Source organism: Alexandromys fortis, unplaced genomic scaffold (genome assembly GCF_014885135.2).
Source record: "Alexandromys fortis isolate MF-2015 unplaced genomic scaffold, M_Fortis_MF-2015_v1.1 scaffold_14, whole genome shotgun sequence".
Taxonomy (NCBI): domain Eukaryota; kingdom Metazoa; phylum Chordata; class Mammalia; order Rodentia; family Cricetidae; genus Alexandromys; species Alexandromys fortis.
Window position 1 is genome coordinate 5,637,643 of NW_026067910.1, and position 16,682 is coordinate 5,654,324.

The 16,682-nt window shown below is 36.7% G+C and overlaps 1 protein-coding gene, 1 long non-coding RNA gene and 1 pseudogene across 5 annotated transcripts in view; 2 read left to right on the forward strand and 1 right to left on the reverse strand.

Moving 5' to 3' along the window:
• Positions 1–16,676, forward strand: part of LOC126499025 (amine sulfotransferase-like) — a 25,776-nt gene extending 9,100 nt beyond the window's left edge. Inside the window, exons 2-4 of one of the 3 annotated variants that reach the window (XM_050138009.1) lie at positions 6,302–6,453; positions 8,918–9,126; positions 15,888–16,676. In XM_050138009.1, the coding sequence (XP_049993966.1) occupies positions 6,312–6,453; positions 8,918–9,126; positions 15,888–16,025 (489 nt within the window). In that variant the 5' untranslated portion in view covers positions 6,302–6,311 and the 3' untranslated portion in view covers positions 16,026–16,676. Of the gene's footprint in view, positions 1–6; positions 6,454–8,917; positions 9,127–15,887 lie in introns of those variants that run through there. The other 2 variants (XM_050138010.1, XM_050138011.1) reach the window with 2 other exon arrangements.
• LOC126499024 (amine sulfotransferase-like) overlaps positions 1–16,682 on the forward strand; it is a 279,216-nt pseudogene that overhangs the window by 254,707 nt on the left and 7,827 nt on the right.
• LOC126499026 (uncharacterized) overlaps positions 1–16,682 on the reverse strand; it is a 135,103-nt gene that overhangs the window by 114,330 nt on the left and 4,091 nt on the right. The gene's annotated exons all lie outside the window — the stretch shown is intronic.

Consider the following 16,682-nt stretch of genomic DNA (forward strand, 5'->3'; position numbering starts at 1 on the left):
TTTCTATCTAGCCTCTTCTAGGCTAATTCTCGCACCTGGACTAGCCCATTTCTAATAATGTGTGTAAGCACCCCAAGGTGCGCTTACCGGGAAGATTCTAGCCTACGTCCATCCTGGGTCGGAGCTGCCTGGGAGAGCGGAGCATGGCTGTCGAGTCTACCCGGGAGAGCTGAGCATGGCGTCTCTGCTCCCGAGAGCAGAACTGTCGGCTCTTCCGGGAGCAGAGCAGAGTCTGAGCTCACTTCCTCTTCTTCCCAGCATCCTAGTCTATGTTTTAACCTATCAGGGCCAACGAGTTTCTTTATTGCTTAACCAATGAAATCAACAGATTGATATATGACACTCCCACATCATGGGAGGCTGGGAGGAGGCAGAAACTTTTTTTTTCTTTTCCTTTGTTCAATAAAAAAAAAACTAAAAAAAAAGAAATAACACACTAGCTCAGAATTGAGAAATTGATATTTATTTAGGGGTAAACTCACAAATCAGCCTCCTCTGCTTGAATGGAGAACATTAGACAAATCCAGCAACCAGAAAGAGAGTGGGTGCATGTTCTACGTCAGCTTATATAGTATGAGGCCACGCCCCAGTGGGCAGGTAATCACTGGCAGTAAGACTTCCTAAAGCACCTCCCACTTTTGTTTAAATAAGAGAGTTCTAAGCCTAATACAAAATTATATACAATAAGAACAAATATATTCAATAATTATCCTATCTTAACTAGTTTAAGTCTTGTATAAATAAATAACTTGGACACGTCATGAAAGCAAAATTAACGACTATATAGTCTTCAACCCCATATAAGATCTGAGAAGAGAAATAATATTACTTGAGTAAGCAGGAAATACAATCAAGCAACTTCCAATTTGTACAATAAATGACAGAGACAACTGGCTACCTGGGCAATAACCAAAGTCTCATTTGCAACATTGAAGCAACCAACTTTAGCTAAAGCCTAGAATAACTGACAGACCATTTTCAGAGGCAGAAAACTTTCCCAAACCATCTTACTCTGTCTTGGCATGATTTGACAGTCCTGCTTATCCATTTCCAGATACTATGTATCTTCTCAGTGGTTGAGGCATGGGCATTTCTCTGCCCAAAAGCCAGTTTTGCCAAGAAGAAAACAAGCTCCAAATGGAGTGACTTCAGTGCTCAACATTCTCTTAGGAACAAATTGGAGATGCCAGGAGCAATCGTGTCTCACTAAAATAACAACCCTAAGTTATATAAATTCCATACTCTACAACTCTTTGAAGTGGTTGAAGAATACCTATCTATGCAGAGTATAATCTCTATGAATCTAAAGAACCTGACTATTCTAACTATAAGTAAGACAAATCTGTATGACTATTGATCTGTAATTCGTGATTCCTATATAACTTAAAGACTAAGACTTCATAATTGAATATTATATAATAAGCAAATGTGCAACAAATGAGGAAAATGACTTCCAAATGTAAACAATGTATAAGTATCTTGATCAGAGGTAGAACTTTACATTGCAATATGATAAATATATATCAATATAAAAAAGTTCTAAACAGAGGTAGAACATGTGTGCATACAATATTCAATATAATTTAACTTTGCATCAATACATTAGAATCTATACCAATGTAATTGCCTACAAATAATAACTCATAAGTATTCACTCTATTACTCACTATTATTATTAGTGTGATTAGGCATATACTAATCTATTATCCCATCCAATTTTCCCTTTTTACAAAGATATCCCTGAGCCTACAACCCCCAACCCCATACCAATTATAATCAACCCCTAAATGATGTTCCTGACCCTGAGGACAAACTTTGTTGGAAGAGGGAATGTTATCTTCTAGAATTACTTCCAGCTATCATGGAGGCAATGTTCTTTCTATGGGATCCTCTGAAAGTAAAATGATGGTTAAGTTCCAAGATCACTGTCTGGTATAATTGCAAATAGTCTCTGAGTATTTGGTAGGGTTTTTCTTATCTTCCTATTTGGAGGTCTGGCAAGAACATTATTTAAAAAGTGCACCATTTCCACTAACCAATAGGAACCATCATATTGAGCAAATGGTACCCAAAATAGATCTTGTAATAGCACTATTAGCATCATGACTTCATATCAACCAGGTGTAGTTGTTATTGTGGGGCCCCTTCTTTTTCCTGGAAACTTCAAATATTGCTGCATGAATATTCATTGTTCATTGTGGAAAACTTAAACATTTATATAGACATATATAGTCATTTATATTCAATGAAAGGTACAATAGAAAAAATAGATATGAAGAAAACTAATTTTTTCTAAATTCTCTTTACTTTCTGTCCCATATCATGGCTCCTGACATGAGACAGAAATTCTGAAGTTTTATTTTAACAACATTCTTGGATTTAGAGAAGGACAGAGCCAGTGTACAACTCCAAATCCATCTCTGTGTTTCATAAATATATATACATATACATATATGTATATGTTTTACCACCTCTACTTATGAGTCATATTTATTTTTCTTGATGACCCTTATTGGATAGTTATTTTTCCTTCTGTAAGAATCCAAACATCCAGGGTCTCTTGAATTTTTGAAGATGAGTATTTTCCTGCAAAGACAAGAAAAGAACCCTGTCCCAACCTTATATGATTTCCTTACCACCTGTATGGTTGTCATTGTTATGGACAAGCTGTCATTTCTCTTTTTCAAGAGTTTCTCCTTTTCAAACTGAATCTTTATTAAATTTGATGGTATCCATAGTTTTCTTCTCCTGTGGAAACAAGAGCAAAACCCTTTCTCCAATGCAGCACATATCCTGGCTTCCATTGTGAGGTCAGCACATCCTTTAAATAAACTGGCTGATTTAATTTAGAAGACTTTTCTATTATCCAATTTATCTCTGCTGCTGTTGTCCCTTTCTCATTAGCATTAAGAAAATTCAAGGTTAATACAGCATTATACGATCTATTTCTGGGGGCATTATCCTCCCCTTTCTGTTTGTTTAACATATCCTTTATAGTTCAATTTGATCTTTCTATAACTGTCTGGCCTGTAGGATTGTGTGGTATACCTGTAATATGCTTAATATATTATAATAAGAAAAAAGACTGTTCCATTTTCCTAAAGACATATTCTGGACAATTATCTGTCTTTATATAAGCAGGTATATCCATGATGGCCATAACTCTAATAAATGTGTGATTACTGAATCAGTCATTTCTGAGCTTAAAGCCATTGCCCACTGAAAACCTGAATAAGTGCCAATGATGTGTTGTATATACTTTAATTTTCCAAATTCTGCAAAGTGGATCACATCCATTTGCCAGAATTCATTCCTTTGAGTACCCTCTGGGTTAGTCCCTGCAGGTAGCATTGTTTGGTTATAGAAAGAGAAAGTAGGGCATCTCTTTATAATCTCCTTAGCTTGTTCCCATTTAATAAAGAACTTTTTCTTTAAACCTTTGCTATTGACATGATAAATTTTATGATATTCTGAGGCCTACAAATGCTTCCATTCAATAATTGATCAATTACTGCATTACCTTGTGCAAGAGAATCTGGCAGACCCATATGGGATCAGATGTGTGATATGTATGTAGGACAAAGCCTATTCCTGATCATGACTTACACCTCAATAAATAATGAAGTCAATTATGCAATCGCCTTGTGAAAATTCAGCAGGTTCAGTATGCAAGATAATTCTTTATGCACATTGTGAATCAGTAACTATATTAAGAGGTTCTTTAAAATTTCTTAGCACCATGAGAATACCATATAATTCTGCCTCCTGGACAGAATTTTAAGGGCTTTATTATACCTTATTTAATTCTTCTAATTTGTATCCTGCCTTTCCTGATTTGTTTACATCAGTATAAAATGTACAGGCTCCAGTTATTGGAGCATCATGTACAATTCGGGGAAGGATCCAAGAAATTCTCTTTATAAGTTTAAGTCTATCACTTTGGGGATAATTGCTATTAATTTCTCTCAAAAAAATAGCACAAGCTCTTTCCCATGGTTCATTGCCTTCCCATACTTTTTTATTTCATCAGTAATGAAAGGCACTATAATCTCTGCTGGGTCTTACTTTCAAATTGACAAAGTCTCAATTTACCTTTTATTGTTAATTCAGAGACTTTTTCCACATATATTTTAATTTTTTACTGGATGTTTGTGGTAAAAAGATCCATTCTATGATAATATCATCCCTCTGCATTAAATTTCCTGTAGGGGAAATTATGGAAGGCAATATGACTAGTATACAATTAAGATTTGGATTCACCATATTGACATGTGCCTCCTGTAATTTCTCTTCAACAATTTTCAATTCATTTTCTGCTTCAGCTGTGAATTCTCTGTGACTATTCAAGTCTTTATCACCATCTAAAGTTTTCTTTAAATGAATTATTAGATCAAGTTTTGTCCCAACAGCCAGCTGTATGCTGGAAATGTCTCCTAACAATCTTTGGAGGTCATTAAGAGTCAGCAACCAGTCTCTCCAAATTTATGCCTTTTGTGCCCTAATTTTCTGCAAACCTCTTTTATAACCTAGAGGCCATCATTTTGATAATAGGGAAGACAGAGGAATAACAGATTGTAAAGGGCCCATAGGTTGAATTATCTTATTGACAGCTCTTAGATCTGTCACCATTCTCCATTTACCAGATTTCTTTTTTACAACAAACACAGGAGAATTCCAAGGGCTGGTGGATTCTTCAATATGGTGAACATCCACTTGCTCTTGTACCAGCTGTTTCAAAGCCTGCAAATTATCTTCAGCTAGAGGCCACTGCTTAACCCATATTGGTATCTCAGTTCACCATTTTAAAGGTATGGCTGCTGGTACCTATAAAGGTTTGCTAGTTGCTATGTTCTTGTATAGCCTGAATGGCTGGTGACCTTTGTGTATAGCACCTTATAATATCCTTCACAGAAGCATGAGTTCCTGGAGCTGCAGGGATGTTATTCTGGGTATTCCATTACTGCAGCAGGTCATTACCCATAAACTTATTGCAATATTAGTAACATGTGGCTTCCCACTTTGACCTTCTGGCCCAATACAATCAATCCATCTCTTGATTAATTTGAGATATGATTCCAATTCCTCGTAATTGAACATCTGCCTCTTGAAGAAGCCAATTTGGAATGTTAATCTGGATATTTCCAATCAACTGTATAGCTATTTGATTGCTTCTTCCTTCCCCCTTAGTTCAATATATTTACAAATTTTTTTACTCCCAATTTTAGTGTTCTGCTTTATTCTATGCTTCTTCAAATTCTATTCTTTATTTCTGATCACTCATTACTCAGGTATCTAACTGTGGTACCATTTTCTCATGGATTCCTCACATTCTCCTTTGTATATCTGGCCATTTCTTCAGTGTTTATTAGGGTTAACTGATCAGCTCCACATAGAAAGCCCCTATTTCATGGTTCAGCCACAACATATATTATTTCTTGAACCAGAGTTGAGGCATGGGAATAATTGAGGCACAGTTTACAGGACAATATTAGGAGGGAGTCTTAGGGTTTATTTAAATCCTAAGATCACCCACTTTTATTATCAAAACTGTTTTCATATCAAAAGATAAAGTGAGGGAGAAGTTCATTAGCATTCTGTTTCCTGGGTAGAAGGAGAGAATGAGTTAGCTCACATATGGAATTATGGCTGCTCTCTCAATTAGACTGAATTAACACTACTTCCGTGGGCAACCACCTAATTAGAATAGAAGGAGCACATAAACATTAGCATATCCTAACTCTTTGTTTAGGATGGCATCAAGTTGTCTCAAAAGGCTAGGTGACCAGGTACAAATTGTACCCTGAAGATCGCTCAGAATTATGGCTGCCATACAATGTAGAAATACGGGCCTTTATAATATGGCCTCTCTATAAGGAATAAAAACATATTATACAAAGAAACTTTTCAGTTACAAACATGTTCTGACTCAATTGTTTGTTTTCTTCTTTTTAATTTGACCTGATGGACAACCTTGAATAACTTGGTTGTATTCTCTGTACCCTAATTTCCTCATCTGAATGTTTAGAATTAAGATCACCTTTCTCATCTGGAATTACAGAAAACTCTTTCTAACTTGCTACTATGTTTGTTTCTTCATATTTTATAGAGAGATAATAAAATGTAGCTACATAAGATTTTTTGAAATTTTAGTAATCTAGCATATGTAATTGATTATTGTAGTAAATATTAATATGTGAGGGACATTTCAGTGGTGCTTGGTACATGTAGAGCACTCAAGAAGCATTGCTCACTATTGGAAAATACTATGATAGTGAAGAAAACGTTATAATTTTTCTTCTAGGTAAATCACTATGGACAATCAAAATCAATATTTATTTAACTTCAGAGGCTATAACTTTCAAAGATCTATAGTTAGCATGAACATAGTGGAAAACATGGACAATCAGGAAATTAGAGATGATGATGTCTTCATAGTCACATATCCAAAATCTGGTGAGTGGCACAAATAGGCCGAATGGCATTCGTTTTTGTTTTGTTTCTTGTTTGTTTCTTTATTTTGCTTAGTTTATTTGAGATAGGGTTTCTCTGTCTCTTTGGAGCCTTTCCTGAAACTAGTGATTGTAGACCAGGCTAGCCTCGAACTTATAGAGATCCATCTGCTTCTGCCTCCCAATTACCTGAATTAAAAATGTGCGTCACCAACACTCAGTATTTTGGTTTGATAATAAGTGCATAAATAATCTCCTTTCCACACACTGTCATTTCAACAATATCAGTGACTTTTCTCACTGTTGCAACAGAATACATCGTCATGTTGGAGAAGCCACAATGGCAGCTGAAGCTACCTTGTCAACTTACATCTGCAGTCCAACTTGATGAACCTAATATAGATAACCCCTCATACATGTAGAATGATTTGTCTCCATCAGTATCCTAAATCCCATCAGACAACAGTATCTGTAATCACAACAACCTACAATTTAGAACAACGTATAATCAAAACACAAATAAAACTCAAGTGTCTAAGGTTAAGAACACCTGCCATACATAAATTGTAATTTATTGTGGACAAATGCTGGAGGGTAGGAATCAAATATGGAGCCAACAAAAGCCTATTGGTAAAGGATGGCAACATTCCTTACCCTATTGAACAAGTCTGAGATAATCAAAAATCTTTTCTCTAAAAGATACATGCTTTATTATATAGAGACTTTAATCTCAGACAATGATTAAATTTCCAACACATGCAATTTTGTTGACAGCTATAATGTACTTAAAATTTTCAAAAAAAAATGATAAAACAGTGAGACTTCCTGGAAGCCTTGAGGTTTGTGAAGCTAATCAGGACAAGAAAGCACAAGCACTTCCGTTTGACTCCTATTTTCTGTTGTACATGAAGATGAACTGAAGTTCCTTTTGTAAAGGTACTTCTACCTCAGCAGAAGGTGAAACTTACAAGTCTTGGTGTAAGTTTTTGCAGTGGTTAACACAGACTACATAGTAAAGCTATAGGTGTTAAGATTCACATCCCCACCCCAATTGTCCTTGTACAATAACACCAAGATTATATGTTTGTATTTGACCATTTCAGTAAATAAAGATGCTTTGCAAAAATATTTTTGTTCACATTAAATTGTACTTTGCTTTCTGTCTTTGTGATGTTTAATGTGGTACAGAACTTGAAGGAGACTGTGAGTCAGTCACTGGTTCACTGTAGATAATAACTAAACAACTCAGCTGCTGAAGAGATGTTGGGTGCTTCTGGAGGTCCTCAGAAAGAATGTAATGGGCTATAAGTGTTGATATTGTGCCACACAGGATACTGACATATTCACTGTCAGAAGCCCTGGAGTTGGGGATGTCTTGGCATGATTAGCTCTTTCAAAATTTCAGGTTCTGCTTCATATGGTGCACCATCACTCCTCACTGGAAATAGTGACTGGTTGATCCAATATATAAAACTACCAGCGAATTATCTGGAATAGCCATTAATAATTAAGAGTTAATCTAATCTACACTGTCACCAATGAATTATCTGAAATAGTCATTAATAATTAAGAGTTAATCAAATCTACACTGCCACTAATAAATTATCTGGAGTAGCCATTAATAATTAAAGCTAAATCTTAGCATGACGGTATTTGATCACATGGAGTCCATTCTTAAAGGGAATAGAATTGGAATTTTGCATGTATTTCCAAAATACTTCCACTGTATGACTTGATCTAATAGTCCAGAGACCAAATATCAATAACACTGAAGTCTTTGGTTTCCTCTTTCTATGTGTATTATGATCAGTCACTGGGAATATGGCAGTATTTGAGGTACAAAGCAAGATAAGAAATTGAAACTGGAAATATTTAATTCTATTAGTTTTCTCACCATTCTAAAAGATAAGTAAATAATAAAGTAGATTCAGAAATGAGTCAGAATTGCCCATAAACAGCAGTAAAGTAGCATTCAGTATCCTGCTATATATCATATGAAAATTAAGAAATAAAGTAGAAGGTTCCAAACAGGAAACAAACTGTCAGCAAGACAGAAGTGCTGCTACCCCTGGTGTGATCTGACCACACTGCATGTATCCACATTAGTAATACTGCCCTTTACAAGTTAATGTCTGCGAATGCTATATATCAATAGCAGTTAAATATTAACGAAAGGACTTGACATGAAGCATAGAACACACAGACACTATGAGAATCATTTGGATTATCACTACCAATCAGCACATATTTATGAGTGAGAAAGGAACAGAGTTGTGGAATTCAGCCATACTGACTTGAGTGTTCAACACAGACAAAGGGGAATGAAAAAGGAGCACATCCAAGCATGCCTAGGTTGCTAAAGGGAAAGAGAGCTCCAAATTATTTGTAAAATGGATGACATTACTGTTGGTGTTCATTATTAAAACCTTCTTCAAGATTGAAAACAGGATTGTTATTTGTTCTTACAGGTACTGTCTGGACACAGCAGATCCTCAGCTTGATTTATTTTGAGGGCCACCGGAACAACACTGAAAACATCCTAACAGCAGAAAGAGCACCCTTCTTTGAGTACAAACATCCTAGTGTGGACTATGCCAAAATGCCATCACCTCGTGTCTTTTGTACCCACCTCCCATATTATTTAGTGCCAAAAGTTTTCAAGAACAAAATAGTCAAAGTATGTCATAGAGCTTAGTGACTTACTGTACCCATGAAATGCCTTCTCTAAGTACTGAATAATTAGGCTATTCCAATGTTTTGCCACTGTGATGCAGCTGCTATGAACGTTCTTGAGTGTGTCTACTGGTACTCTCCCAGCAGCTTTCCTAGAACCCGCACCCATGAATAGTGCTGCAGAGCCACAGTGACCAGAGTTTTCCACATTTGGAGGTGATGCAGTAATTCTGAAAAAAGTGTATTTGTCATTTCTTGCAGAAATGCTCAATAGATGAATTCTTAGTGTTTCTTCAGTAACATGACATATCAGACTTTTAGATGTTTCTCAACATGGCAGCTAGAAAAAGGGTCTCAAATGTATGTTAATTTGCATCTTCACCCTTATAATGGAAGTAACCATGTTTGATGTTTATTGGCCATCATTATTTTTGATTATGTGAAAAGGTTCTATCATTAGTCTAATATATTATTACATTCTTGTTGGTTTGTTTTCTGTCACCTCTAGATATGAATCTATTTTAGCTCATCCTCATTGTTTTCTCATGTGTGTTTTCATCAGCAACATTCTTAATTTTAGTTTTATAAAACTGATTTTTCTTTTTGTTGTTATTTTCATATTTTTATTAAAAATTACTTTTCATCTTATTATACCATCACCAGTTCCCCCTCTTCTCTTTCCCTGTCTCCTACAGCCCCCCTTTCCATTTTCCATCCATTCCTCAGAGGGAGTAAGGCCTTTTTTCAGAAATCAACAAAGTCTGGAATATTAACTTGAGGCAGGAGCAAGCTCCTACCCCTAATATCAAGCCTGAGTAAAATATCCCACTATAGAGAATGGACTCCAAAAAGCAGATTTATGCACCTCGGATGGGTCCTAGTGTGAATGCCAGGGTCCCCTACCTCATATCAAACCACATAATTGTCACCCACATTTAGAGGGTCTAGTTCAGTCCCATGTAGGTTCCTCACCTCTCAGTCCATAGTCTCTGAGCGCCCACTGGCTCAGGCCAGCTGTCTCTCTGGGCTTCCAAATCATTCTTTTTACTCCCCTTGTTATTTTGATCCATCCTCCCTCTCTTCAAATGAACTCCAGAAGCTCATCTGAGTGCTTGACTGTGGGTCACTGCATCTGCTTCCATCAGTTACTGGATATAGGGTCTATGATGACAATTAGGGTAGTAATTAATCTGAATAAAGGGGAAGGCCCTTTCAGACACCCTCTCCACTATTACTAGGAGTCTTAGCTGGGGTCATCCTCTTGGATTCCTGACAATTTCCCTAGTACCAGGTTTCTCCAAAACGTCCTCTGCCAAGGTATCTTCCTCATTGTTCTCTACTAACTCACTCTTGTTGATCCCTCATGTTCCTATACATCAACTCCTCCCTTCTACCCTCCTACAAGTTTACCCAAGAGATCTTAATATTTTCCTTCCTGGATCCCTCCATGTATGTCTTTCTTAGGGTTCCCCCTTTTACCTAGTTTCTCTGGAATTGTGGATTGTAGCTTGGTTATCCTTTGATCACATCTAATATCCACTTAAGAGTGACTACATACCATATCTGTGTTTCTGGACCTGGGACACCTCACTAAGGATGATTTTTATCTAGTTCCATCCATTTGCCTGCAAATTTCAGGATGTCATTATTTTTTTTAACACTGAGTAATATTCCATTGTGAGAATGTACCACATTTTCTTCAGCCATTCTTCAATTGATGGGCATCTAAGTTGTTTCCAGGTTCCAGCTCTTATGAATAATGCTTCTATGAACATAGTTGAGCAAATGTCCTTGTGGTATGATTGTCCATCCTTTGGATATATGGCCAAGAGTAGTATTACCAGGTGTTGAGGTAGATTGATTCCAAACTTTTTGAGAAACTACCATGCTGATTTCCAAAAATAGACAAACTTTTCTCTTAGTACTGTTGTCATATTGTCACATAAATTTGGGTATGTTGTGCTTTCATTTTTGTTGAATTCAGGGAAGTCTTTAATTTCCTACATTATTTCTTCCTGGACCCTTTGATGGTTCATTTGAGGACTGTTCAATTTCCATGTAATTGTAGACTTTCTACAATTACCATTTTGGTTGAATTCTAACCGTAAGTCATGGTGAGCTGATAAAGTACAGGGGGTTATTCCATTTTTTTTTTTTGTATCTGCTGAGTTTGCTATGTAACAGAGTATGTGGTGAATTTTAGAGAAGGCTCCACGAGGTGCTGAAAAGAAGATATATTCTTTTATGTTTGGGTGGAATGTTCTATAGCTGTCAGTTAAGTCCAGTTGAGTCATGACATCTGTTAGTTCCCTTATTTCTCTGTTAAGTGTCTGTCTGGTAGGCCTGTGCAGTGGTGAAACTGGAGTGTTGAAGTTTCCCACTATTATTGTGTGTTGTTTGATGTGTGATTTAAGCTGAAGTAATGTTTTCTTTACAAATGAGGGTGTCCTTGTATTGGGGCAAAGATGTTCATAATTGAGACTTAAACTTGATGGATTTTCCCTGTGACAAATATGAAATGTCCTTCTCCATCTCTTTTGATTAATTTTATTTTGAAATTTATTTGTTAGATATTAGCATAGTTATACCTGCATGTTTCTTCAGTCCATGTGCTTGGAAAATCCTTTCCCAACATTTACTCTGAAGTAATATGTGTATTCAAGGTTGAGATGTGTTTCTTGTATGCAGCAGATGGATGGGTCCTGTTTTTGTATCCATTTTGGTAGCCTGCATCTTTTCATAAGTGAATTGAGACCACTGATATTAAGAGATATTAATGACTAGTGATTTCTAATTGTTGTTATATTTAGTTTCGGTGGTGGTGGTAGTGTTTGTGTGTTTCCCTTTGGGGTTTGCTGGTGTAAGGTTACCTGTTACCTGTGTTTTTTGTGGAGTTTTTCTTCTAGTACTTTGGGTGGAGTTCTTCTTCTAGTACTTTCTGTAGGGCTGGATTTGTGGATAGGTATTGTTTAACTCTGGTTTTGTTGTGGAATATCTTATTTTCTCTGTCTGTTGTAATTGAGAACTTTGTTGGGTATAGTAGTTGGGCTCGCATCTGTGGTCTCTTAGTGTCTTGAGAACATCTGCCTAGGACCTCCTTGCTTTCAAAATTTCCATTGAAAAGTCTGGTGTAACTTTTGCCCAGTGATCTTGTTTGGACTCTCTGATTGTGGCTGCCAATGGGGGCAAACTGAGAAGCCATCAATAATGGCACTAGGACCTGTTTCTACTGCATGCACTAGCTTTTTGGGACCCTGATCTATTTGGATGCACACCTTCCTAGGCCTGGATGGAGTGGGGGAGGGCCTTGGACTTCCCACAGTGCAGGGTACCCTGCTCTCTCTTAAGGAGGGAGGGGGAAGGAAGAGAAAGAGTGGTGGAGGGGAGGGGAATTGGAGGAGGGGAGGAAGTGTAAATTTTTGAATAAAAATATTTAAAAAAGAAAAAGACAGAAGTCTGGTGTAATTCTGATAGGTTTGCTGCTTTATGTTACTTGGCCTTTTTTCTTTGCAGCTCTTAGTATTCTTTCTTTATTCTGTATATTTAATTTTTTGATTAAATTATGACAAGGGGACTTTTTGAGGGGTCTAATGTAAATGATGTTCTGTATGCTTCTCGTACCTTCATAGGCATTTCCTTCTTTGGGGTGGGAAAGTTTTCTATGATTTTGTTGAATACTTTCTATGCTTTGTGCTGGTATTCTTCTTCTTCTATCCCTATTATTTTTAGGTTTGGTCATTTCACAGTGTCCTAGATTTCATGGATGTTTTCTGTTAAGAATTTGTTGGATTTACCCTTTTTTGAGTAATGAAGCAATTTCATCTATTGTATCTTCAACCCTGTGATTCTCTCTTCCATCTCTTTCATTCTGTTGGTTATTTTTGCATCTGTAGTTCCTGCTCATTTAACCCCAATTTTCCACATCCAGAATTCCCTCAGTTTGTATTTTGTTTATTGCCTTTTTTTTTGAATTTTCAAGTCATGAACTATTTCCTTCCCTTGTTTGATTGCTTTTTCATGGTATTCTTGATTTTCTTTAAAGGATTTATTGATTTCTTCCAGTTTTTTGTTTGCTTTTTCCTCCATTTTTTAAGGGAACTTTGAAGTTCCTCTTTAAGGGTTCCTTTATTTTCATAAAGTTATCTTTAAGGTCATTTTCTTCTCCTTAATCTGTGTTGGAATATTCAGATTTTGTTGCTGTAGAACCACTCATTTCTGGTGATGTCATGTTGCTCTTTACATTGTTGTATGTACTACTATCTACCCATCTTATCCTCTAATTGGTACAAGTGGGTTCTGTAGCTCCCATGGTTGCTCTTCATCGAGGTGCAGTTAGGGCTTCTTCCTCTGGGTGCAGTTTGAGCCTGTGGCTCCAGGAGTTGCTGTCCCTTCATGTGTAGATGGGGCCAGTGGGTCCTGGGGCAGGAAATGGTTGATGGGAGAGAGAGCTTCTGCCTGACTGCTGGGGGTTCTGGGGGGGTGCTGGGTTTAGGGCCTAGAGAACAGTGCTTTCCAGGCAAGATATAAGATACCTGTTCCTACTGATGCACGTGGGGTCGGTGGAGCCTACCCTATTTTTCTTTTAAATAAATTCACATTTTTGAAAATTTTCCTTGCTTTCAGCCTAGAGTTACGTTCTTTGGATTTTGGTTTTTCTTTCTTATTCTTTTCCTTCCTCCCTTACTTTAATTCCTTTTTTTTTTAGTTATAAATTGATTGGCCCATTAGCTCATACTTCTTTTTAACTCTTATAACTTATATTACCCACTATTTTTATCTATGCTAGCCACATAAATAAAACTCGGTACCTTACTCAGCAAGGTAATCACACTTTACTTCTTCTGTGGCTGGGTCACAACTGTGGACCCAGCTTTTCTCTTCCCAGAATTCTCTGTTCTTGTTGCCCTATCTCTACTTGCTGCCTGGTTGTTCTGCCTATACTTCTTGCCTGGCTACTGGCCAATCAGTGTTTTATTAAAATACAATTGACAGGGTGTAAATTATTGTCCCACCGCAGGAAGAAGGAAATAGTCATAAAGGGTTGACATTTGGGGTCAGGGCAAAGTAGAAAAATGATTCATGAGCCTCAAAATGTTTTTGCCTGATTTAGATCGTATTTGGTATGCTTACTAAGACACTTCAGGCTTCACTTGGGAACAGTAGCAGCCACTTTTGCTCTTTGACGAATATCATAGTAGTAATGTGTTATTGTGATATTTCTGGGCCATGTTTGCAAAATGTTAGGAATATCAGTCAGATTAAGTATTTGAAAGAAATTATCTTTTTAAATATTATAACTCTGAGCTATCTCTGCAGCCCCATCCATTTTTTTTCTTAAAAGAGTACTTTGTGTAACTAAAGCTCCTCCTCCTGCCATAGACACCCAGGTGTTAATGTTGTAGACAGATGCCCACAAATTATGATTTCTATGTGAGTTTTCATACTACTTATGCACATAGCTCGTGTTTACCTTATTTTTCTGAAAGATATGAAGGAAAAACTCATTGTTCTTTGAAGATTATAGTAGATTACTAGGTATATCAATATGATTATTAGATTTTGTTTTCAGATTTATTTCCTCTGCTACCATAGTTTTCCAATATCACATAATGCCCATCTATTGACACTCATGGGTAATTAATTTATATTTAAAATATTATACAATATATTTTTATCATATGAGGCAAATCAATGTTCAGTATTTATGAACATTACAAATAATACTGCTTTTTAAGATTTGAGCTACATTCTTTTTAATTTAACATAATATTTATTTTTTATCATTATACATACAAATACAAGTTCCCATTCCCTCCCTTCCTCTCATTCACTCCACTTACCAACTTCCCACTCTCCATCCACTCCTCAGAAAGGACAAGGCACAATGCTTTGGAGAAGTTCAAAGGCCCTCCCTACTATATCTAGGTTGAGCAAGGTATCCATCCAAAGTGAATAGTTTCCCAAAAAGCTAGTACAAGCAGTATGGAAAAATCCTGATGCCACTGCCACTGGCCCCTCAGACTGCCCCAGCCATACAACTGTCAACCTCATTAAGAGGGACTAGTTTGGACCTATGCTTGATCCTTCCATGTCCAGCTAAAGTTGGTAAGTTCCCATTAGTTCAGGTAGATTGTTTCAGTGGGTGCACCCATCATGATCTTGACCTCTTTTTGAGTGACATTCTAAAACATGAAATACCATAGAGAAAGGTTGTTTATTACATTACTCTCTGTAACACCAAAATGTTGAAGGAGCGGCAGGGCTGCATCCCCTGCACCCGGCCGCCCACACAGCTAGCTTATGCCCCGAAATAATTACACGGAAACTGTATTCTTTTAAACACTGCCTGGCTCATTATCTGTAGCCTCTTATTGGCTAGCTCTTACATATTAATCTAACCCATTTCTAATAATCTGTGTAACCCACGAGATGGCTTACCAGAGAAGATCTTAACCTGAGTCTGTCTGGAGTGGGAGAATCATGGAGACTCCCTGACTCAGCTTCTTTCTCCCAGCATCCTGTTCTGTTTTCTCCACCTACCTAAGGGTTGGCCTATCAAATGGGCCTAGGCAGTTTCTTTATTAGTAAGAAATCACTCCCACATCACCAAAATATAAATAATAACCATTTTACTTTGAACAGTTCAGAGATTAGAAGAAATAATTATGCTTATTGTCATAATTAAATATTATAAAATTTTATTTAAAAACTTATAAGCATAACCAAGATTAGCTTAAAGAAATAATTTTATAATTTTGTCTACAGATTCTTTATATCTACAGAAATCCTAAAGATGTTTTGACCTCCTTCTTTTATTTTTCAAATTCGGTCATTCTATATGAAGCCTCAGATTCTATAGAAACATTTATGCAAGCATTTCTAGATGGAAGAGGTAAGTATTAATTAATTGATCCAGACTCAAATGAATTACACAAAAAGTACCAGAAAGCCAAATTCTCAGACTTATAGAACATAACTTAAAGAAATGGAGCCAGGCATTTTTTAAAAGAACAACCAAAGCCAGCTGAACTGGGACTGATGGAGCATGTGATCAAACCAGACTCTCTGAATGTAGCTGACAGTGAGGGCTGACTGAGAAGCCAAGGACAATGGCACTGGGCTTTGATTCTACTGCGAATACTGGCTTTATGGGAGCCTAGCCAGTTTGGTTGTTCACCTTCCTAGATCTGGATGGAGGAGGGAGGACCTTGGACTTCCCACAAGGCAGGGAACCCTGACTGCTCTTTGGATTGGAGAGGGAAGGAGAGGGGGGAGGGAAGAATGGGAGGAGGTAGAAATTTTTAATAATAATAATAAAAGAAAAAAAGAACAACAACAAAAAAATAGCAGACAAAAAAACACAAAGAACTTATCTCTAGTGAAAATTGTATGTCAACTCTATGAACTATCAACTGGTTTATCTTTTTGCACCATTTGAAGATTGTCAGGATTACAAAAACTTGTCATGTAGGAAATATTGTAGTTTACAGATATTCTTTTTTTTACTTTTTTTAAAATTTATTTATTTATTTATTGAAGATTTCTCTCTCTTCCCCACCA